Source organism: Rhinolophus ferrumequinum, chromosome 23, assembly GCF_004115265.2.
Source record: "Rhinolophus ferrumequinum isolate MPI-CBG mRhiFer1 chromosome 23, mRhiFer1_v1.p, whole genome shotgun sequence".
NCBI classification, from domain to species: Eukaryota; Metazoa; Chordata; class Mammalia; order Chiroptera; family Rhinolophidae; genus Rhinolophus; species Rhinolophus ferrumequinum.
In genome coordinates this window covers 13,385,062-13,407,360 of record NC_046306.1, presented here as the reverse complement: position 1 = coordinate 13,407,360, position 22,299 = coordinate 13,385,062, and the positions used below count along the sequence as shown (strand labels likewise).

Below are 22,299 nucleotides of genomic sequence, written 5' to 3'. Positions count from 1 at the left end.
CATCGAATCCATTTTATTTATCACAACAACCCTGTGAAATAAGTTGTCATTAGCCCCATTTACAAACGAGAAAACTGAGGCACAGAGAGGTGGAATAATTGATCCCAGAACGAGTCAGTGGCAGAGTCAGGGTCTGAATCCCAAGTCTGCCAACCTCATACACGTACCATAGGTTTCTTAACCTTGACACTACGGGCATTTGGGGCTAAATAATTCTTTGTTGGCAGAGAGAGGGCGGGGAGAGGCGCTATCCTGTGCATTGCAGGATGTTTGGTGGCATTGCTGGCTTCTACCCACTAGATGTTAGTAGCACCCCTCCCCCCCAGGGGTGACAACCAAAAATGTCCCCAGACATTGCCAAATGACCCCTGGAAGGCAGAATTACCCCCAGTTGAGAACCACTGGTGTGTCGGAAGCTTTGGCTGGGCTTCCCGTTGCTTCAGACTGGGGCTGCCGTAGGCGAGGACACAGAACTCTGCCTGCCATTGGCTTTTCAAGGGTCCCACTCTGGCCGCTGCCCTCCCTACAGGGTGAGGGGTCCATGGAGTGGAAGAGAGACGTGCCACCTGGAGCACACCACCTTTCTGAACCACGTTCCATTTCCAGGGCCTACGTGGGCGTGTGGCCAGTTCTCCCGGCTGCTGGAGTAGGCACTGCCACCCCTGAGAGGTGGCCAAGGGTGTCGTCCATGGGGGTGGGGAGTGGATAGAGCTGGGCATTCGAACGAAGTGGTCTGGACACAAATGTGTACACAAGCCACCACACACACACACACACACACACACACACACACACACACTGTGGACCGTGTTGGGGTGGGAAGAAAAGGGTGGTGGGCTCTGAGCTGGGGCCTCCCTTTGTATCTGACTCAGTCTGCAAATAGTAGGACCAGCCTGTCCCAGGCCCCCGCTGCTGGTGTCCTGCTGGGAAAGTGGCTGTAGGTCAAACATTGCTGACACTTCAGTTTCAAGACTTGATCCAATTCTTTTTTGGAACAAGGAGGATTCAGTGCTCATACACCTCTGTGTTTTCTTCCCCTTCCCCCGGGCTCCCAGGGAAGCTCCATAATAAGCGCGGTTAAATCAATATTCCATGTTTCACATTATTCTGACGTAAACTAGTGTTTACTGATGGGCTAACCTGTGTTCTTTAATTGTCTATCCCTTGAATACATTTTTGGGTTTTGGTTTTTGTTCTTTGTGTGCTTTCTTTTCTCTGGTTGCTCATCCCTCCCCAAACCTCACAGAACCTGAACTCGCTCTGTGGACAGTCAGACACTTGGCATTCCAATTCACTCTTTCTCTAGGCAGCCTCGCAGCTGTCACCTGAAGTTTTCTTTTTTTTTTTTTTTATGTTTTACTAAATTTATTGGGGTGACATTTGTTAGTAAAATTATATATAGGTTTCAAATGTACAATCTATAATACATCATCTGTAATTTCCATTGTGTGCTCACTACCCCAAATCTAGTCTCCTTCTCTCACTATATATTTGACCCCTTTTATCCTCTTCATCTTCCTCCTCCCACTCCTTCCTCTCTTGTAACCACTATACTGTTGTCTGTGTCTATGAGTTTCTGTTTGTTTATCTTGTTTGTTTGTTGCTTTCAGTTTTATATCCCTCATGAATGAAATTATATGGTTCTCAACTTTTCCTGTCTGATTTACTTTGCTTAGCATGATAATCTCAAGATCCATCCATGTAGTCGCAAATGGCAGTATTTCATCTTTTCTTATGGCTGAGTAATATTCCATTGTGTATGTGTACCACATCTTCTTTATCCAGTCATCTATCGAAAGACACTTCAGAAACACTTCAGAAACACTTCGGAAACACTTCAGTTGTTTCCATGTCTTGGTCACCAAGAATAATGCTGCAATGAACACAGGGGAACGTACATCTTTACGTATAAATGTTTTCCGATTTTTGGGTTAGCAACCGACCCCACTTGCTAACTGCAATCCGCCATGCTGACTGCAATCCGCTGAGGGATTGCACCCAGAAGAGGGATTGCTGAGTCATATGGTAATTCTATTCTTAATTTTTTGAGGAACCTCCATACTGTTTCCCATCATGGCGGTACCCGTCTATATTCCCACCAGCAGTGTATGAGGGTTCCTTTTTCTCCACAACCTCTCAACACATGTGATTACTTGTCTTGTTGGTAATAGCCATTCTAACAGGGGTGAGGTTGGTATCTCCTCACACCTGAAGCTTCCTTTTAATGTTATTTGGCAAATCCCTTTGCTCTTCTTCGCTGAAGGGGCCTCTCTTTTCTGGATTCCATCTAGTCCTCTTTCTTGTTTTGTTTCTTTGTGGGGATGGAGCATATCTGGCAGTAGCTTTCTAAGAAAGGGCAGATGGGAAATAAACTTGCAGTTCTGCAAATGGTTTTATTCTCCCCTCGCACTTGGTTGATAGTTTGACCGGGCAAAGACATCCAGATTGAAAGTATCTTCCTCTGCAAATTCTGACGGCATGGTTTCATTGCCATCTAGTTTCCAGCATTGCTGTTGAAGACTCTCATGTCACTCTGCTTCCACTTCTCTGCTTGTTTCTTGCATTCTCCCCTCCTTCTCTGTTAGCTTTTAGATGTTCTCCTTGCTACAGTGTTTCCCCGAAAATAAGACCTAGCTGGACCATCATCTCTAATGTATCTTTTGGAGCAAAAATTAATATAAGACCCTGTGGGAACACAGCCAGGAGTGCAGTTTCCAGGCTCTCGGCCTCACGTGGAAAGGTGCTCACTCGGGTAGTAAATGGCCATCAACTGTGATTGGATGGCCATCAGCTGGGGCTAGTTGGCCGTCAGCTGTAACCAGTGAGCCAGGCATTGGCCACTGATATAACTGCCGTGGCTAAGCTAGCACAGCGGATTGCAGTCAGCATGGCGGATTGCAGTTAGCAAGTGGGGTCGGTTGGCAAAGAAGCAGATGGCAGGTTGCGGATCATGTGGCTCCTGCTTCCTGTGTCTCCAACCCAGCCTCCAACAAGAATATAGTGGTATGACTCCCCTATCTATGGCTCCGTGGGTGTTCCTTTTTGGCCTCACCATATCCTGCGTTCTTATGTGGGGAGCAGGACCAGAGACCCCGCATGACAGAGCTGATGGTCTGGCTAGGTCTTATTTTGGGGGAAACACCCACGGTATGTCTTGAAATTGTACAGTGATGTACCTTTAGCTGGGTCATTTTTCAGTATGCTGGCCCTAGGGAGACCCTTCCAACCTGCAGAGTGCTAGATGGCCTCTCCCCTCCAACTTCTTCTGTCTTACTCCTAGACAGAAGTGGTGAGGACTATGGTTAAGTGGAGAGTGTCTTGCCAAAAAACATTTAAGTTCCGTGTGTTTTAAAACACCACGCTAGCCAAACAGAACAAGTTTGCCAGCCAAATGCAGCCTCCAAGCATCTAGTTTGTGCTCTCTCTTGAAAATACGGTTAAAAGTATGGGTTTTGAAGATAGCCAAAGATAGTGAAGTAAGTGGATGAGCCCACAAAGACCCAACCTCAAAGGGCAGGGAAGCTTCAAAGGGCAGGGTTTTGAATCTTAGCTTTTTATCTTTAAAATGCAGTCATGTTTCAAATCATAGCGCTATTGTGAGGAATCCATGAAATAATAAGTGAAGCGCTTTGTGCAAAGCCTGGCACATAGTAAGTGCTTAATTTACAGTAACTGTTATTATTGTGGTGAACCAGAAAATAGTCATAGTGATTTTTTAAAAAATAAAAATACAAGCCCCTTCCCTTCTTTTGAGCCAATTATCAGATCACGCATGTGTGGAGCAGTGGCGCCACCTGGCGGTCATAATTAAGAACTGCAGTGCAGGGGCCCGGCAGGTGGCTCAGGCGGTTGGAGCTCCATGCTCCTAACTCCAGAGGCTGCTGGTTCGATTCCCACATGGGCCAGTGGGCTCTCGATCACAAGGTTGCCGGTTCAACACCTCAAGTCCCGTAAGGGATGGTGGGCTGCACCCCCTCCAACTAGCAACGGCAACTGGACCTGGAGCTGAGCTGCGCCCTCCACAACTAAGACTGAAAGGACAACAACTTGAAGCTGAACGGCACCCTCCACAACTAAGACTGAAAGGACAACAACTGACTTGGAAAAAAAAGTCCTGAAAGTACACACTGTTCCCCAATAAAGTCCTGTTCCCCTTCCCCAATAAAATCTTTAAAAAAAAAAAAAAGGGAGAAGAAGAAGAACTGCAGTGCAGTGTAACAGGCCTAACAGAATTGTTAGGAGCCAAATTGGGCTTTAGGATCAAACAGACAATGGTATTCGTCATCCCAGAAAAGGAAGCCAAGAAGGTTTGAGACATTAAGGGACAGAAACAGGACTAGAACCAGCGGCCTGACTTCAGAGCTATTGCACCGAAGCACACTGCTGGTCTGCCACCATATAGCACAGTGCCTGACCCACAGCCACCTGACTCCGAGAGTGGGGTTTCCCTTCCCTTGGCGGACTAGCAAGATGGGGCAGAGAGAGGTGGAGGAAGAAGCTCAGCCTTCATAGACACAGACAGAAATTTGCACAAAGAAGAAAACTGACCCTATTTTAATTGTAGCATATGTGCAAATTTTGTGTTGTACGGTTTGTTGTTTGCTCCATACAACTTTTTCAGGCTTGAGGCCTCCAATGGGTGTCATGTAGCTGTTTTGTTACCTGCATCCAAAAGCATCTTGAGCTGGATCCTCCGTGGGTCCATCAGAGATTATGAAAATTCCCTTCTTGCCACGAATTCCAAATCTGAATTCCACAGCTCCTGGGCCCTCTCCCTTTCTCTGCCTTAGAAGAGTCCTGCCAAGACCCCAAGGCAGTGGTCAGTGATCACAGGCCCCAGCAATGTCCCAAAGGTGGTTTTGAGTCCCCCTCCTCCCCCCATGGCACAAGACACCTTAAATGAATCCTGGACATGATGAAGGACCAGACAAGCTGCAGGTGGCTGAGACTGGAAGAAGCACCAGCCGGGCTGCACTGCGCCTGAGCCACCAGAGGGCGCCCGTCTCGGACCAACTTTACCTGACTCCCAGGCTCCAAGGGCTCAGGCATGAGCCTGCTTTTCAAACCATCCAAGGTGATTCTAATTTAGCATCCCACTACCATTACCCCTCACTCCTATTTTACACACACACACACACACACACACACACACACACACACACACACACAGGCTGGCTGTCCACCCCCTTCCTCAGTGAGTTTTATCAAAGCCTCTGCAGATTAGAACAACTCCCTTCTCATTCCCACTCCCACCACCCCTATTGTGCTCCCCCAAGCCCGTCCTTCTTCCTGGGGATCCCTGGCTCATTCCGGGGTACCACCCATGATACACCTCATCTGATTCTCACAACTGCACTGCCTGTGAAGAAGGCAATGGGCAGGGATTATGGTCTCTTTAGCAGAAGAGGAAAGTGAGGCACAGAGGGAATAACTGAGACACAGCAAGTCAGCGGCAGCACTGAGACCCAATTGCTCCTGGATCTGCGTGAACTCGAGCCTGTGGACGGGCCGGGGGCCCTCTCCTCCAACCATCCCGCCAGGGCCACGGCTTTGGGAGAAACTTAATGGAAAGTGCTTATTTACTAACAACTCAGGACAATTGCTTTCTTCCACTGACTTGCTGTATGACCTTGGGTAAGTCTCCTCTCCTCCCTGAGCCTCTGTAGAGTGTGAAGATGGCCTCCGGGTTTCCCTCTGACTGAGCCATTCTGCGACTCTTTGGGACCTGAATCATTTCCATACGTTTGGGGCTTCCGGGGTCCTCAATCAAAATGCAAGAGGGCTAATGACAGTGCCGCGGGATAACAGCCAACAATGGCACGTGGCTCCATTTCACAAGTGCTTTTTACAGCTGGGCTTCACATAAGCTTCAACATTTCATGTAATCCTCACTACAAACTCGGGGAGTAAGTTCTATTCTCTTCCCCATTTTATAGATGAGGAAACTGAGGCTCAGAGAAGTGAAGTAAGTGGATGAGCCCACAAAGACCCAACCTCAAAGGGCAGGGAAGCTTCTGAAAGTAGGCTTTAGAGACTCAAGGTCTGCCCTAGGTCTGTGGGCTTTGAGCTGCCACTTACGAGATATGGAAACTGCAAGAGAGAGAGATGGAGCCTGAACCAGCATGACCCAGAGGCCCCAGCCTCTCTTGCCCTCCCTCCCTCAGCCAGTCCCTCTTCCTGGCCCCACAAGTAGACGCCACAGCCCCACCAGAGCCTGTGAGCGGACGCAGGTTTATTATTGCACAGACTGCAGCATCCTGAAGCCTCACCCCAAACACCAGCCCCCAGCTAGGCCCGGGAGCTCTGACAGCCCAGAGCCAGACAGACCGAGAAACCAGGAGCCTCTCAGCCCTGAGCAGTGCCCGCAACCTGCCCTCCTCATTCCCTAGAAGTCCAGAAAAGCCCAATCACAGATGTAGAGCCACAGGCCCTGGCGGGTGGAGAATGGGAGAATCCACAGGCTTCTGTCTGTAGAAATGTAGTCCGAGATCCCAGCCACGCCACGAGGCCCCCACAGGGCTTGAAACAGCGAATGTGAAGCTGGACGGAAGGTCCCAAGAATCGAGGTGGGAGGGAAAGCAGAGCAGCCCATCAGAAGCAACTTCAGGGTGCAGAACCCCCAGGGGGGGTCCGGCCACGACGTCAAAGCCCCCAGGTCCACAGAAATGGAGGCAGGAGAACTGCAGCCCCTCCTGCTGTCTGAAGCCATCGTCACATACTTCCCCGGGCTTGGAGGGGCCGGAGCCTATTCCCTGCATCCAGCCTTCAGCCTCTACCCATCCCCAGCCAGCACAAGGGCCCAGAGACCCAGTGTGGTACCAAACATCTGTGATGAGCTACATGCAAACACTCTCTTCTGCCATACAAGCCACGGGCCTTATTATAACAAAGGCAGTGCCGGACGGGAGGCCTGGACTTGCTCCTGTCTCCCTGGGACATGCCTGTTGACAAGCAGCCTGTCTTCAGCACCTGCCTGAACATCTGCCCCGGGGAAATCTGCCTGGGCTTCCAAGCTCATGCTCCCCTGAGCCTGCGGTGGGCCCTGGTGGGGGAAGCGGACAGACCAACTCATAGGGCATCAAGTAGCTTAATCTTACCAGTCCCAGTCCCGAGCACACTGGAAGCCCTAAATGCAATGCCAGCCTCAGGCTCAGGCACACGCAAAAACAGGGACCCTCCGAACCGCCCCTTAGCCCTTCTTCCCACTTCTTCCCCCCTTGGCCACCTGGTCGGTGGCTTCCCAGCCAAAGGCTCCAATCCCTCATGTCTCCCCCTCTTCTATTGGTCCAGAAAGAAAGCTAACTGGACCGGTGGGAGCATATTCAAACTGAGCATGTCCATTTCCTCTACGGTTATCCAGAACATCTGTAAGCAGGGGACAGAGCGTGTGCTGGGTCAAGACTGCCAAAGGGACGGCCTCTGCACCGTCTGAGAATGTCTCCCTCCCTGGCCCTGTACGGGGATCTGTCACTCCCTCTGCTTGCTCGGGAGGCCTCAGCCCAGCAGCCAGAGGTTAAAATAAAGCAGGAGATGGGCAGGAGGAAGAGGGCTGGGACTTAATATTCGGGTATGGTGACTTCTCCGAAAACACACAAAAGCCCAGGGAGGCGGTGACCTAGAGGCAGGTGAGGGAGTGAATAAGGATGAGGGACGGGAGTACTTCAGGGCTTTCCCTGCCCCTGGACGGAGAGCTCCAAGAGGGTTTCCAGCACATTCTATTCCTCTGGGCACCTCCACCACCCAGCAGGGCGCCACCGGAGGCCTCCATAAACGTTTGCAGTGCAGATGTGAGCTGGAACGCTGGGGTTCCAGGTCAGAGTCCAGTCCTCCTTGACCACCCTGCTTGGCACTGCAGAAAGATGGGTCTTCTTGTCCTCAGCAGGAACTCCTGGCCTGCAAGAGACAGCAAGAGGGTCAGGGGGGGAGGGATGGAGGATGCACGGGGCTGGGCGAAGTTCAAGGCAGGGGTGGGGGGGGTGGAGGGGGTTCAAGCCTCGGGCTTGATCTTCTCTGGGACAAGGTTCACCCCTCAACCCCCTAGGGTAGCTTTGCCCCCTGGCTCTGACTCAGTGGGATCAGACACAAGCCCGCCCAAGGTCCATCGGATGCTGCCTCTGTGTATTTGCATGTGCTGCTCCCTTTGCCTGGTCCGCTCTTCCCTTCCTTCGTCCTCCCCCACTGTCACCTGGCTCACCCCTTTCCCTCCTTCAGGTCCCTTAAGTCCTCAGTCCCTGCAGCAATCATTCCAGATGTCCTGTGAAACACGGACCTTGCAGAGTGCTGCATTCATCCCCAGGACAGCACCTACCAGGCTAATAATGTCATTGGCTATTTACATGGTGACAGGACAAGGATTCCTTCTCCTCTGGGACTCAGTTGGATCCTCTAGGATCCAGGGAGGGGGCTTTGGTGGGGGGCAGGGCAAGAGGCAGAAACTCTCAGCATCACCAAGCACAGGATGTGCGGTGTAAAGGCTGGTCCCAGCAGGAAAAAGATTTTATTTGTCTTGTAGATTTGCAGCCAGTGAGGGCCACTTCCTTTTAATCCAGCCCCCTTTACCTCCGTTTCATGGGACCTTTCCCGGACCCCCTCCCAGCTCCATCATAGGGAGAAAACCAATTGATGGAACCAATTGACTGACAGCAGGGTTTCAGGAAGAGAGGACTGAGGGAGAAGGTGGGGGGGGGGCGGGACAAGAGAGGAAGGAAGCACAGAGGAAAGAGGGTCCAGCCATCTCAGGTAAACTCGGTTCCGAGGGCCTGGGAGAAGGGCGGCAAGAACTGTTTCGCTTGACATTTGAGCGCAAGACCTTTACGTAATGAGCTGTACGTTAAGGGTTTACTACCATATGTTCACCCTATTTCTTCGGGCAGGGGTGAGTCCCTGCTGTTTCCCTAGATCCCAGCAGAGCAGCTGCCCAGTAAATGTTGGTCAAATGGATGAATGAGTGAGTGAATGAGTGAGGGAAGGCTCCAGTGCTTACCTGACAGAGAGCAGGTGCTCAAGTGTTGAGCTAATAAGGGAGGGAAGGAGGGGATGATCTATCAAATCCCCACTCTAGGTCTTGCCTCTGCTAGGGGATGGGCCTCAGTTAACCACAGGCCCGAGGCTCAGGAGGCAACAGGTCTTTCCTCCCATCATCCTGGTTCCCCGGAAGTCTACAGGCTCCCATCCCCTCCCCCAGCCGCACCTGGTACATGAGGGTCAGGTCAGGAGGTGAACGAAGAGGATGGCCAGGCCGATGTTAAGCAGGATCACCATGCAGATGAGGACGGTGTTAGGGACCTGGGAGCAGTGGAGAGAGGCTGTGTGAGTCCCCAAGGCCTCTGCCCAGATCACAACAGGCTGGACGGAGGAGCAGGAACTTCCGGAAGAACCCCCCTAAGAGCACCTCCCGATTTTGCTCACTGCAGCATCCAGCACCTGGATGGCAGACCATCTGGGCTGGAAGGATGCTTGGAAATAATTAACCAAACCACTGAGGGTCCAGAGAGGGGCAAGGACGTGTCCCAAGGCACACAGCAGGCCGTGTTAGGCCTGGCACCCAGGAACAGGCCTTCCCACTGCTAATTCCTCTGGGGCCGTGTGTGTCAGTCCCTCAGAGTGTAGCTTCACGGTGTCGCTGCAGTTCCCAGCTCCCAGCCTCCCATAATGAGCCTGGAACGGCTGGGCCTTTCCTCCTCCCCCAGGAAGCCCTCTCTGCTACACCCCGTAGCAGAAAGTGCTGGTACCAACCCAGCCCAGATGCCCCTGACCCAGGAGCTGCTCCCACACCCCAGGTGCTTAGGGCTCCCAGCTGCCCCCTTCTCCAAAGTACTGCCCTGCTCACCAGATAACAGGTACAAAGTCGGGCCTCCTGTCCCACCATGGGGGTAAGGGATGCTCCCAAGTGGACCCGGGATCAGGCTCCCCTTGAGCAAGCCCACATCTCTGCTGGGGTTTCCCCCTGCTCAATCCTGTGCCACCAACCTCCGCCCAGAATCGTGTGCATCTGAGTCCTGCCTGCAGCTCAACTACCCGCAGGGAAGCTGACCTTGGACTCCTCCTGCCCACAGCCTCACCTCCTCCACCTCCACTTCCGCCTCTGCCACCAGCGCGGCCTCCTTGCGAGTCTTCTTCTTGGCCCCGGCCTTGGTCAGCCCTCGGCCCTCAGTCTTGCGGGCCTTGGCCTTGGACTCTTTGGGGACGATGGGCTTGGGCTCCAGCTTGGCGGGGGTCTCGGGCGCGGGCGTGGGCGCGGGCTCGGGACTCCCAGGCATGGGGGGCTGCACTGGGGCGGTGGCCGGGGACGGAGGCGCTGAGTCGGACCTGGAGACCTCAGGCTCAGGCTCGTCCTCCAACGCGGGCGGCGCGGGCGGCCCGGTGCGCACGGCGTAGCTGTGGTAGCCCTGGTACAGCGCCACCTCCGGCTCCCGCGACCGTGCGGGCGGCGCCTGCAGCGCCTCGATGGCCATGTGCTCGGTGGTTGGACGCGCTGGGCTGCGACGGCCCTCGGACGGCGTGGCCGACCGGCTGCCCTCGGTGCCGGGCTCGCCGTTCCAGGCGCCGGGGCTCAGCAAGCCGTCCTTGGTCGTCCCCGGACGGGGCCGCTTGGGCTGCGGGGGTGTCCCGGCCGGCGACGGGGGGCCAACCTCGGGTCGAGGGGTCTCCCGCTCGTGCAGCTGTGGGCTCTCGCGGGGCCGCTCCGGGAGGCCAGCGGCTCCCGGGCCCCGGTCGGGGGGCTCTAGCAGGCTCTCTGAGTTTTCCAGGATCTCCTGAAGCAGCCGGCGCTTCTGATATTCTGGACCTGCCAGAGACAACACAGGGAGGATGGGTTCGAACCCTGGTCCCGCCACCGGCTGATCCTGGGCAAGCCGCTTGATCTCACTGCGCCTCGTTTATTTACTCAGCCAGCATTCACCTACCATCTACTGAATGCCACGCACTGCCCTAAGCAATTTCCAAATATTAACTCATTTAATAGTTGTAATTACCCTATGAGGTCGATGCTATGAATCTCCATTTTTACAGATGATGAAGAAAGGGAGGCTCAGAGAGGTGAAATCACTTGCCCAAAGTCACCCAGCTGACAAAGGGCAGAGCCAGGACTAGCACCCAGGAAGTCTGACTCCAAACTATGCTCTTAACGGTGACACTGCTCTCTTTCCATTCCCTTGTCTGAAAAATGGGCCTAATAATAACCTAGTTCATAAATACTAATAGAATGATTAAGTGGGTGAAAAAAAATGCATGTAAAAATGCCGAGCTCTGCTTGTCCCAGTTACAACTGTTGCTATGACCACCCAAGGCGGAGGCAGCCAGCCACTGTCGCTCTTCCTGGGACCAGCAGGGGGAGCGCTGGGACCAGAAGCAACTTCACCCAGACGCAGCTCTGCACTCCGAACTCTTCCATCCAGTTTACCCTTAGTCTCTTTGCTGCAGCCAGAATAATGTCTAGAAAACAAATCTAATCATGCCTCTCGCCTTCAAACTCTCCATGCAGAGAACACCAATGTCCCACCCTGACAGCTTCCTACCATTCTATCTCAGGGCAAGGTCTGTATCAGAACTAGGTCCTGCTCACTCTGCAGCCTAATTTCCCAGAGAGAAGAGACAGCTTGGAGTGAGCCCAGTTCACAGCTGGAGGCCTCTGGCACCCCCACTACAATCTCTGCATGAGTCCCCTGTGTCACACCATCCCCTGCTTGCACCATCCACACATTTTCTAGAACTCAGAGGAAAGTGTGAAGACTTGGGCATCTCAGCTTTCCAGAAAGCAAAGAAAAAGAAAAGTGGCCACCCCCAGGGACCTCCCCCCACCCAGTCCTACTTCGGCTGGCCCTACCTGGCTGGTAGAAGTCTGGAGCCAGCTCCCTGGCCAAAGTGCGGGCAATGTTGGACTCTTGGTTGGCAGCCAGGGCAGCCTGTTCTGCAGCCTCAGCTTTGGCCTTGGCATGGCTTGTCCTAAGGAGACAACATGGCAAACACTCAGGATCCCTCCAGAGAACCAGACGTCTGCCCCTTCATCCCAACCCTCAAAGAGACACCCTGAGCAGAGCATTCATTCACTCAGGCTGTCAATGAATATTCATTGAGCCCTGTGGCTCAGATTGCCGAGCATTCCCCAGACCATTTCCTCTTCTTTCTGGGCACACAAATAGACTACATTTCCCAGCCTCCTTTGCAGCTAGGTGTGATCAGGTGACTGAATCCTAGCCAATGCATTGTGGGAAGAGGTGACGTATGCTATTTCCAGGCCTGGCAGATAAGAAACTCCCCTGTGATACTTTACTTCATCTCTTTTCCTTCTGTTGCTGGTAAACAGGACACTTAACCTCTTTTGTGTCACAGACCCCTTTGGCATTAGGTGAGGCCTATGGACCCCTTCTCAGAATGTTCTAAAATGCATGAAAGACATAGGATTACAAAAGGATGTAATTATATTGACACACTGTTACCAAAATACTTAAAAGAACAAATATATAATACAGTATGTCCTTCTTTATTAACACATTAAACACAATATCTAGCAGGTACATTAACTACTATAATTTCAAACTACAGATTAGCTTAAAGGATATTTCAAGGATACCTGCAACAATAGTAGTATGACATTAAAATATATGTACTTCTATGGGTGACAAAGTCACAGAGACTGCTAATACTACTGTAGTTTATTGCCAATTTCCATAATTGAAGAAAATGCTAAATTTCAGTTAGAAGTTAGCAAAAATAAAACTGCAGTTTTCCCATCTATCGCCGACACTTTCAGTGCCCTGCCCGGATCCTTTCATCGGGCGGATGTACCCAGCCTCCCTCAGGTGCTGTATTGCCTGCTGATGGCGCGTTGCTGTCCCAGAGAATTGTAACCAGCAGAAGCCATCTTGTTCCAGAGGTCAAAACCCCACTCCCACCTCAACCCAGGAAGCCCAACCAATGACTGATGACATCCCCCAATCCCTTCTTGGCCCTAGGGGAACCACATCTGTGGTATAAGCTGGGCTCCAGAGTCCCTGTGGGAATCAGGCTGAAGCAGGACTCGAGGTAAGACCACATCCTTGCTCAGCTACTCTCCTATCCACCCCTGCTTCTTTCACCCCCCTCTCTCCTGAGAGTGTTCCCCCATTAAACCAAGTGCACAAAAATCCCCATCTCAGACTCAGCTTCTAGGGAATCTAACCTAAGACAGCATCCAAGTTCACGGACTCCCTGAGTGACATCCACAGAACCCACTGTGGACTCCAGGTCAAGGAACACAGTGGCAGGAACCTGGGTCCATCCATGATTATTGCACAGAGCAAAGTCCCCTGTGGAGCATTGAAGCGCTGAGTTTACATATTAAATGTGGAACATTTAAGCAATCCTTTAAACATATTGTGTTAAGCCCCTGAGGTCCAGGGGCTGTTTGTTTCAGCTGTTAGTCTAGCCTCATAGACGCACTACTAAAATAATAGCAGCCCCTGTGTATGAATGGACCGGGCACCATTCTAAAGGAATTATGAGGATTATCTCATGTAATCATCACGATGACGTGGGAAGCCGGTACTGGTATGATTTCCCCGATTTTACAGAAAAGGAAACGGAGACACAGGCAGGGTAAGTAACTTGCCCTTGGTCACGGAATCACTAAGGACAGGGCCAGGCAAGTCGACTCCAGAGCCTGGGAGCTAGAACACTGCTCTAGAACATATGCCACGGGTGGGCAGGCGCTAAGGACAGAGATCCCTGTGGACAAGACCAGCTGGGCCCTGCCCTCACTGTCAAGTGAGGGAGGTGGGTAGCAAACGAGCAACAGAAAGTATTGAATAAAATGTCATTAAATAAAAAGGACTCCATGGGGGCGGACGGGTGGCTCAGTTGGTTGGAGGGCGGGCTCTCAACCACAAGGTTACCGGTTCGACTCCTTGACTCCCATGGGGGATGATGGGCTGTGCCCCCTGCAACTAACAACAGCGACTGAACCTGAAACTGGGCTGTGCCCTCCACAACTGACATTGAAGGGATGGGGGCTTGACTTGGAAAAGTCCTGGAAGTACACACTGTTCCCCAATAAAGTTCTGTTAATTAAAAAAAAAAAAAAAAAAAGCTTCACAGCCATCATGAGAAGTGCCATGAAGGAAGCGTGTAGAACGCAGTGGAGAACAGGAGGGCTTGATAGACGTCAGAGGTGGAGGTGGGATAGTCGGGAAACGTTTCTTTGTGGCTGTGACATTCAAGTTGAGACCTGAAGACACACGAATTAGGCCTCTAAGAGGAGAGGTGGGGATAGCGAGCCAGGTAGAGGGAAGAGCATATGCAAAGGCCCTGAGTGGGGGTTAGAGCTTTGGGGAACTGAAAAGTCAAATCAGTGAGCACCTGTGAAGATGAGGTAATGCCTTGGGGTGTTGATGTACCCGTGTCTCTGTAGTCTCCAGCACAGAATTGGGCCCCCCAAAAGGAAGGTAAATTTTATTAAGCTCCTACTATGTGCCAGGCCCTTTACCTACGTTATCCCTTTCAACCCTCAAAACTGCCTGGGACAGTATTTACTGCCCCTACTTCACAGCTGGGGAAACTGAGTCTCAGACAGGTATCTTGCTCAAGGGTGCAAAACAATAGTTAACACTTACAAAGTATTTACTACATGCCAAGGGCTTTACAGAAATTCACTCACTTGATTCCTCCCAATGACACCACGTGGCAGATGTTATTGCCATCATCCCTCTTTACAGAGGTGCAATCCAGGGCACTGGAGTGTTTTAATGATCTCACCCAAATTTACACAGCCAGCGAGTTATAGAGTGAGAGTTTCGACCAAGGCATTCTGGGATCTGGACTCTGTCTCCTTAACCACAGGCTATGCTTCCACTCGGTCGGTAGTGGCGTTCAAGCCCAGACTTATCTGATTTGCAAGCCCCTGCCCTCTCCACCCTGCCACAATAGTGTTTACTGAAGAAGAGAACATTTTACCAAATGAAAGAATACATAAATGAACACAAGCAAACACACGTGCACATATGTATGGGCAAGAGGGTAGCAGAGGGAGTCGGTAAGAGCATGACTTTGCAATCTGCAGCCCTGGATTCTAATTTTGACCCTGCCAAGGCTGGGTAAGGCGAGTGAGGCATCCACCTCAGGCTCAAAATTTAGGGGGATGCCAAAAAAAAAAACTTGGTAATAGAGATAAATAATATTTTAATACAATATTTTTAAAAGTCAAAATTAATGCCAAAAAAAAGTGCTTGATGAACAAGCTATGAACAAAATTTAAATAAACTCTGGATCAGACCCTGCACTTGTATGAGTCGCCTGGCTCACCTCACTCTCCTCTGGACCCCGCGGGGGCTCTAGGACCTCGGGTCCGTGCCTTTGCCTCTCTGTGCCTCAGTTTCTTCACCTGTAGGATAATTCTCCCCTCTTGGAGTTGCTGTGAAAACTGAGAGGTAGCATGTGAAAGTCTTTAGCCCAGAAGGAGGCTGAGTGATAACATGGTGGTGATGGGAGGAGGAGAAGAAGGAAAAGACATTTGCGACATCGAAACCGAGTGTGGACATACATGTTCCCAGGCACATATGTGCCTGTCCAGGGAATGTGTGATTTAAAGCTCTAAACTTTTCCGAGACACTTCCCTGGAAACCTGAAACCCAGGTTGGGGGAGGAGGGAATGCACTGGGCAAACCTTCAAACGGAGAAAATGTCCTTTTTTGGTCATGAGAGCTGGATGGGCTTGCTTCCTGGTGACCTGGGACACTGTGTGGCAGGACTCGTCAGGCCAGAATGGCAGCCTTCACAATGAGCCCCGGAAGATTCTGGGGGAATTCATCTGTGGACCCTCCACGGAGCCCGAACACGGGTTGAGAGTAGGGTGGCTATACAGTCCAAGGAAGCACTCTCCCCTGCCCATGTCCATCAGTCTGGCCGACTGGATCCCTTACCAGCCCCCCACCAATGCCTCTGATTTCAGGGATGGCTCCCTAGTGTCCCAGGAATCCCAGGGTTCTCCAGCAGCTTCCTTCCTCATCTCCTTTCAACATCACAGCCCTTAATCGCCAACTCGTGTCTCTTCTGCTTTCTCTATTGCTCCTGAACTTGCTCATCTCTCCATCCTTCTGTCACTCCTCCCGCAAAGACCCCGCCTCAATCCCTGCCTCCAGGCTCGCTCCCTACAACTGATTGCACGCAGTGGCACCCTGGGGTGATGAACTTGCTGAACCCATGCATCTAATGGCCTCACCTCTTGCTGAAACTCTTTGCAAGGCTTCCAACAGTGCTCAAAATAAAGTCCAAACTACTGAGCACGCCCTTCTGGGCTCTCCAGATCCAGGGCCCGAAGCAGTCTTGATGGGGTGTATCTAGGAGCTCACAGGTGAAGGGCAGGCCACACTGTTCTTACCCAGAGGCTCTTGCTTCTAGTTCAGTGCCACTCACAGTGTGGTCCATGCCCCCTTCCCCAGGCCCCTTATCACCTGGGAGCTTACAGGAAATACAGATTCTTGGGCTCCACCGCAGACCTACGAATCAGAATTTCTGGGAGGGAGCCCGAGAATCTGTGTTTTACAAGCCCTCCAGATGTTCCCTGCCATTTGAGAAGCAAGCATGTGCTAGTCAGACAGAAAGAAAACCCAGTTCTCTCGGGCAGTTTCCAGGCCGCTCAACCCCCCAGGAGCCCTGAGTGTTTCTCTTTAAGCACCAGGATCCTGCCCTGAGGTCAGGTCCTGCCAGGCAAATGCAGGAACGATTTCTCCTGTGCCCACTCCCAGTGCCACCTGCGCTGATGCCTCTGGGGGCGGGTCCCCTAGGTGTCTCTGACCCTGCTGGAGGGGAAGGAAAGGAGCAGTAACTGGGGCAGTAGGAGGGGCAGGGATCAGTCACACTTCTTGATTTCATTTGGATTCTCTTTCATCAGCAGGGTTAAAAATAAGGCTGGTGGTTCACGGATAAGGGCAGGGCGAGAACCCCAAAGAACCACATCTGAGAGCATCCAACCCCTTCCCTGCCTCGTTTCCCCAACCCCAGACTCCTAGCTGCCTGGTCATAGCTGGCCTTGTTGCCCATTTGTCCCCTCGGGCACTGATGGCTTCATTGGGCCAAATGGGATATCCACCAGACTTACCGTGATGCCATGTCTTTGCTCAGGCTGTTTCCACACACACACACCACCGAAATGCTCACCCCGCCTTCCACCTGCCAGCCCTAAAGGACAGCTCAAGACCCTTCTACATATGGATTCAGTCATTTAATACAACTTCATGAAGTCCTGGTATGTGCTAGGCACTGAGGATGCAATAAAAACCAAGCATCAAGAAGTCCCTGCAGAGCTCGCTTGCTTTGGCAGGGAGGCGGGGCAGCAACGGATGGTGACAAGCCAAAGCCAGCCCACTGCCTGTGAGCTAATAATGGTTTTTCTATTTGTCAACCGCTGAGAAAAAGCTAAGAGTAGTATTTTCTGACAACGTGAAAATTTTATGAAATTCAAATTTCAGTGTCCATATAAATAACGTTTCATTGGAACACAGCCACACTCATTTGTTTATATATTGTCTCGAGTTAAATAGTTGCCACAGAGACTGGATGACCTGCCAGGCCAAAAATATGTACCGTCTGGTCCTTTACAGAAAACGTTTGCCGACCCTGTTCTAATGCATTCACGCAACAACTGCCTCTCCTCCTACTACTATTAATAATATTCATCTGTTATCTGTGGAGCACTTTTTTGAGCAGCCAGCTGTGTGCTATGGCCACCTTTACACACATGCCCTCAGAGAAGTAGAGTCACTTTCTCCAGGTCACACAGCTAGGGAGTGAATCTGCCCAAGCTCTTCCCATTACACCAAGCCACTGCCCTCCTGCTACTCACTCTGGACGAGGTCCTCCATGGGGATGGACAGGACCCAGCAACTTAATGCAGCCCTGCCAAGTCAACCACGCAACACCTCTGAAAATCAATGATGAACAGCGGTGCAGAGCAAAGCCTTTAAACCACATGGTGAAGTGGCTGAGAGGGGGCAGCTCTGGCCAGGTGGCCTGGGGGCAGGTGCTGACTCTGCTCCTTATATCCTCGGGCAAAGCTGTATCCCCTAAGTGCCAGTCTCCTCATCTGTAAAATGGGAATAATAACAGCACTCACCAGGGAGAAATGGTCTGAGGAGGAAATGGATGAACAGTCATATGGCCCGTAGAACAGTGGCCAGGGCACAGGAAGTGCTCTCAAGGTACTTGTCAATAAAATAAATAAGCAGCATAGTTTTTTGGAGAAAGCTAAAAGAAAAATCCTAAGTATACTTAATGCCACTGATTTGCTCACTTTAAAATTTGAAGGAAAAAAAATCCTTCAGAACAAGGAGCCCATGGTAAGTTTGGAGGACAGAGGCAGATCATCAGAGTCCCCAGAGACAGTTGACAGGGGCAGTGCCGTCAAGTGTCTTCCTGAGGTGGGGGAAGCTTCAGATGCCATTGCCCTGCCTTCTCCCAAAATAGCCCCTCGCTCCGGCTCTGGCTGGCCACGGCCATTTCTTCCAGAACAATGAGGGTCAGAGTAAACCCGAGGAGGAACCACAGCTGAGGTGTCCGGCCACCTGCCCAGAGAGCTCCCGTGGAGAAAGCACCCTGCCCCCCAAGGATGTAGGCAAGGGCCTGGTTAGGGAGCCCTGACTGACAGAACCTCCCTCCAAGCCCCACCCTCAGGACTACATTCATTTGGCGAATGTCTGCTCAGCCTCTGCCCGGAAGCCCCCACCCGAGGTGTTAAGGGCACAAGGTCAAGTCCAAATTGTAGCATCATCACATTCTGCGTATCTGACCGTGGCTTTTTGTCCTCAGTTTCCTCCACTGTAAAATAGGGATACTAATACTTAACTGACAAAATTACTGGGAGTCTGCAAGGAGATAACACAAAAGTGCTTAGCATAAACCGAGCACTTACCAAATATGAGCTGTCATCATTATTGCAGTTTTTGTTTTTATTGTAACAATGCTTACTCGCAATTCCCTTCCAAAACTCCACGGACTGCCAACAAGTGAGGATGGAGATACACATTCTTGTAGAAGGATATGTCATCTAAACACTGTTTGAAGGTTCACCCACATGGTAGACGTGTCAGTACTTCATTCCTTTCTATTGTCAACTACTGGTCCATAGGGGGGATAAACCGTATTTGGTTCACCTGTTCATCAGTTGATGGCCATTTGGTTTGTTTCCACCTTTTGGTTACTATGGCGAATGCTGCTGTGGACATGTGTGTACCAACTTTTGTGTGGATGTATGTTTCCATTTCTCTTGGGTGTATCCCTAGGAGTGGAATTGCTGGGTCATACGACAACTCTATGGATGACCTTTGGAGGTTCCAAAGTGGCTGCCCCATTTTACAGTCCCATGGGTGACACACGAGCATTCCAATTTCTCCACATCCTTGATAACATGTGTATTGCCCATCTTTTTAGTCACACTAGTGATTTGCGAGGTGCCAGGCCATTGTGGTTTTGATTTGCATTTCCCAGGTGGTTAATGACGGTGAGCATTTTTCATGGGCAAAATGGCCATTTATATGGTCTTCTTTTTCAGATCCTCTGCCTGTCTTTGTGGAGTGTATTTTGTCTTCTTATTATTGAGTTGTAAAAGTTCTTCATATATTCTAGCTACAAGTCCCTTAGCAGATACATGATTTGCAAATAGTCTTCCCATTCTGTGGGTTGTTATCTCACTTTCTTGATGGTGTTCTTTGAAGCATAAAAATTTCCAAGTTAAATTAAGTCCAATTTATCTAGTTTTTCTTTTGTTGCCTGTGCTTTTGGTGTCATAGCTAAGAAGGCTTATCCTAACCCAAGGTCACAAAGATTTAGTCCTATATTTTCTTCTAAGAGTTTTATCTTTTTGGTTCGTATATTTAGATCTATGAACATTGCATCTAATAAGAAAAAATGGGAAATAACCCATTTTTAATAAGGGTTCACACCACCCTATGATGTAGGTACCACAACCATTTCACAGATGAGGAAACTGAGGCACAGAGAGGTTAATGAACATTATTATATATTATTATTATTATTATGAACATTGAGCCAGACATGGTTCTTCCTCTGGAAGGATGTAGCGCCTGGTAGGACACATAAGACAAGATGAAAAGTTTTGAGAGCAGAACAAACGGAAGGGCTGCAGAGCAGGAGAAAGCCAACTGGTAGGTTACATGTTGATAATTTGTTTCTTGTTATTTTTATATTATATATCATGAACAGAAATATATAAACCACACAGTTTAAAATAATATGGCTTCATCATTTTAAAAAATTTGGAAATTTATCAAGAAAAATTGCTGTCATCATCCTGGTTTATTTTGAGGTGGTTAGGAGCACAGTTTTATGACTGTGGGTGACTTACATAAATTCTGTGTGCTTTGATTTTTTTCCATCTGTAAAGTGGGGATATGAATAGGCCCTACCTGACAGGGTCTTTGGGATTCCAGAGTGAATTAATGTACATGAAGAATTTAAAATAGGGCCTGGCACATAGTAAGCTCTATGCGAGTGTTTGAAAAATTTAGAAAGTGGATTTGTTCCAGGTCGAAATAGGGAGTGCGGGTTCTAAGTCTGGGGGCTGTGCCACCTCTCAGGTCCTACATAGAGCTTCCCCACTTTGGAAGCCCAGCCTGAAATCCCCAGGCCATGGAAGTGACCTCTTCTAGATCATATCTTATGCTGACCTTTCTCCCTTTCTTAAAGAAGAACATCAGACCAGCTGGGAAGTCTCCTCCACGTGTGACTGAGTGTGTGACCCCCACCCCAGCCTAGAAACGGAGAGGCAAAGTAATAGAGTTGTGTTACTGAGGGCTAACTATGTGCCACACACTTGACCCATGTGGTCAGCTGAATAGGGTCCTAATCCCTGGGACATGGGAATGTGACCTTATATGGCAAAAGAGGCTTTGCAGATGTGATTAAATTAAGGAGCATGAGATTTGGGGATTATCCCGGGTTATATCAGCAGGCCCCAAATGTAATCGTGGTTCCCTTACAAGTGGGAGGTGGAGGGAGATGTGATGACAGAAGAGTAGAAGGTGATGAGATGACAGAAGCAGAGACTAGAGCGATACACTTTGAAGATGGAGGAAGGGGTCGCAAGCCAAGGAATGGGGGCTGCCACTAAGCAGCCCAAAAGACAAGAAATTGGAGGCTCTGCTGTCAGAGCCTCCAGAAGGAGCCAGCACAGCCAACACCTTGATTTCAGCCTGGTGAAACTAATTTCAGACTTCTGATCTCCAGAACCTGAAAGAGAATAAATCTGTGTTGTTCTAAGCCTCCACGTTTGAGGTCATTTGTTACAGCAGCCGCAGGAAACTAAAACAACATGTGTGATCTCATGTCATCCTCCAGACAACCCACTTTACAGGAGAAGAAATGAAGGCTCGGAAAACCACTGCCCAAGGCGCAGCACCAAAGCCAGCTGGAATACGAATCCAGGTCTGTCTGGACCCAAAGCTGTGGCTGACCAAGCGTCTGCTGTGCTGCTTCAGTTCACGCCCACTTACCAGAAGGGCCCAGCAGCTGGGACTGGCCACAACCCAGCATCCTCCCCCAGGGGCATTGTGAGACCCTGAGTTCTACATCTCAGCATCCGTCCTGCCTGTCTGAGAGGGCCCCGGGCTCATGGTTACCAGCAGTGATACCCACCATTTCCCAGAGACTGGCTGGTCCATGGGGCCTGGGAATCACCTGGCTGATGTCGTACAGCTGAGGCCCGGCTGCTCTTTGGCAACCAGAGAAACGACTGAGAGGAGACCTCAGGCCTGGCTCCCCACCCCCGTCCCCACATAGGACTGGGCCCTGCAGTCCAACCTGAAACCTAGCTGCCAACGCTTTGAGATCTTTCGAATGGGCATATAGCATACCTATTCCGAATTCAGTAAATAAAACAAAAATGTAAAAACCTAGCATCTATCAGTGGTAAGGCTTTTAGAGGTATGGTTTAATGTATTCCTTACAACAACCCTAAGAGGTAGATATTATTATGTCCACTGAACAGACAGCGAAACCAGGCTGCAAGAGGCAGCAGGACCTAGGGGCAGCCACACAGCAGGAAGTGCAAGGGCTGGCGTTGGACCCCAGGCCCTGGCCTGATCCCCAAGCCTGTGTCAGCCAGTGCAGGATGGGCCCTAGGGACATGCCAGTCTAAGCCCCTGCTAGCCCCACAGGAAGAGGGCAAGAACTGGCTTAAGACTGGGGTTTCCTGAGCTGGTCCTGCTCTACCCAATGCTCTCGAATGCTTTCTTGGAGCTGGACGGCTTGACTGAGACGTAGGCGGCGATGGGGGGGTGGGGGTGATATTAAAAATATCTAGCAAATGCTATG

At 50.6% G+C, this 22,299-nt stretch overlaps 1 protein-coding gene across 1 annotated transcript in view; it reads right to left on the bottom strand.

The window, feature by feature from the left end:
• Nucleotides 1-7,108: 7,108 nt before the first annotated feature.
• Nucleotides 7,109-22,299, bottom strand: part of JPH2 (junctophilin 2) — a 59,171-nt gene continuing 43,980 nt past the window's right edge. The window contains exons 3-6 of the mRNA XM_033095446.1: nucleotides 11,825-11,943; nucleotides 10,062-10,786; nucleotides 9,191-9,285; nucleotides 7,109-7,893 (exon numbers count right to left, since the gene is read on the bottom strand). Of these exons, the coding sequence (XP_032951337.1) occupies nucleotides 9,205-9,285; nucleotides 10,062-10,786; nucleotides 11,825-11,943 (925 nt within the window). The 3' untranslated portion in view covers nucleotides 7,109-7,893; nucleotides 9,191-9,204. The remainder of the gene's footprint in view (nucleotides 7,894-9,190; nucleotides 9,286-10,061; nucleotides 10,787-11,824; nucleotides 11,944-22,299) is intronic.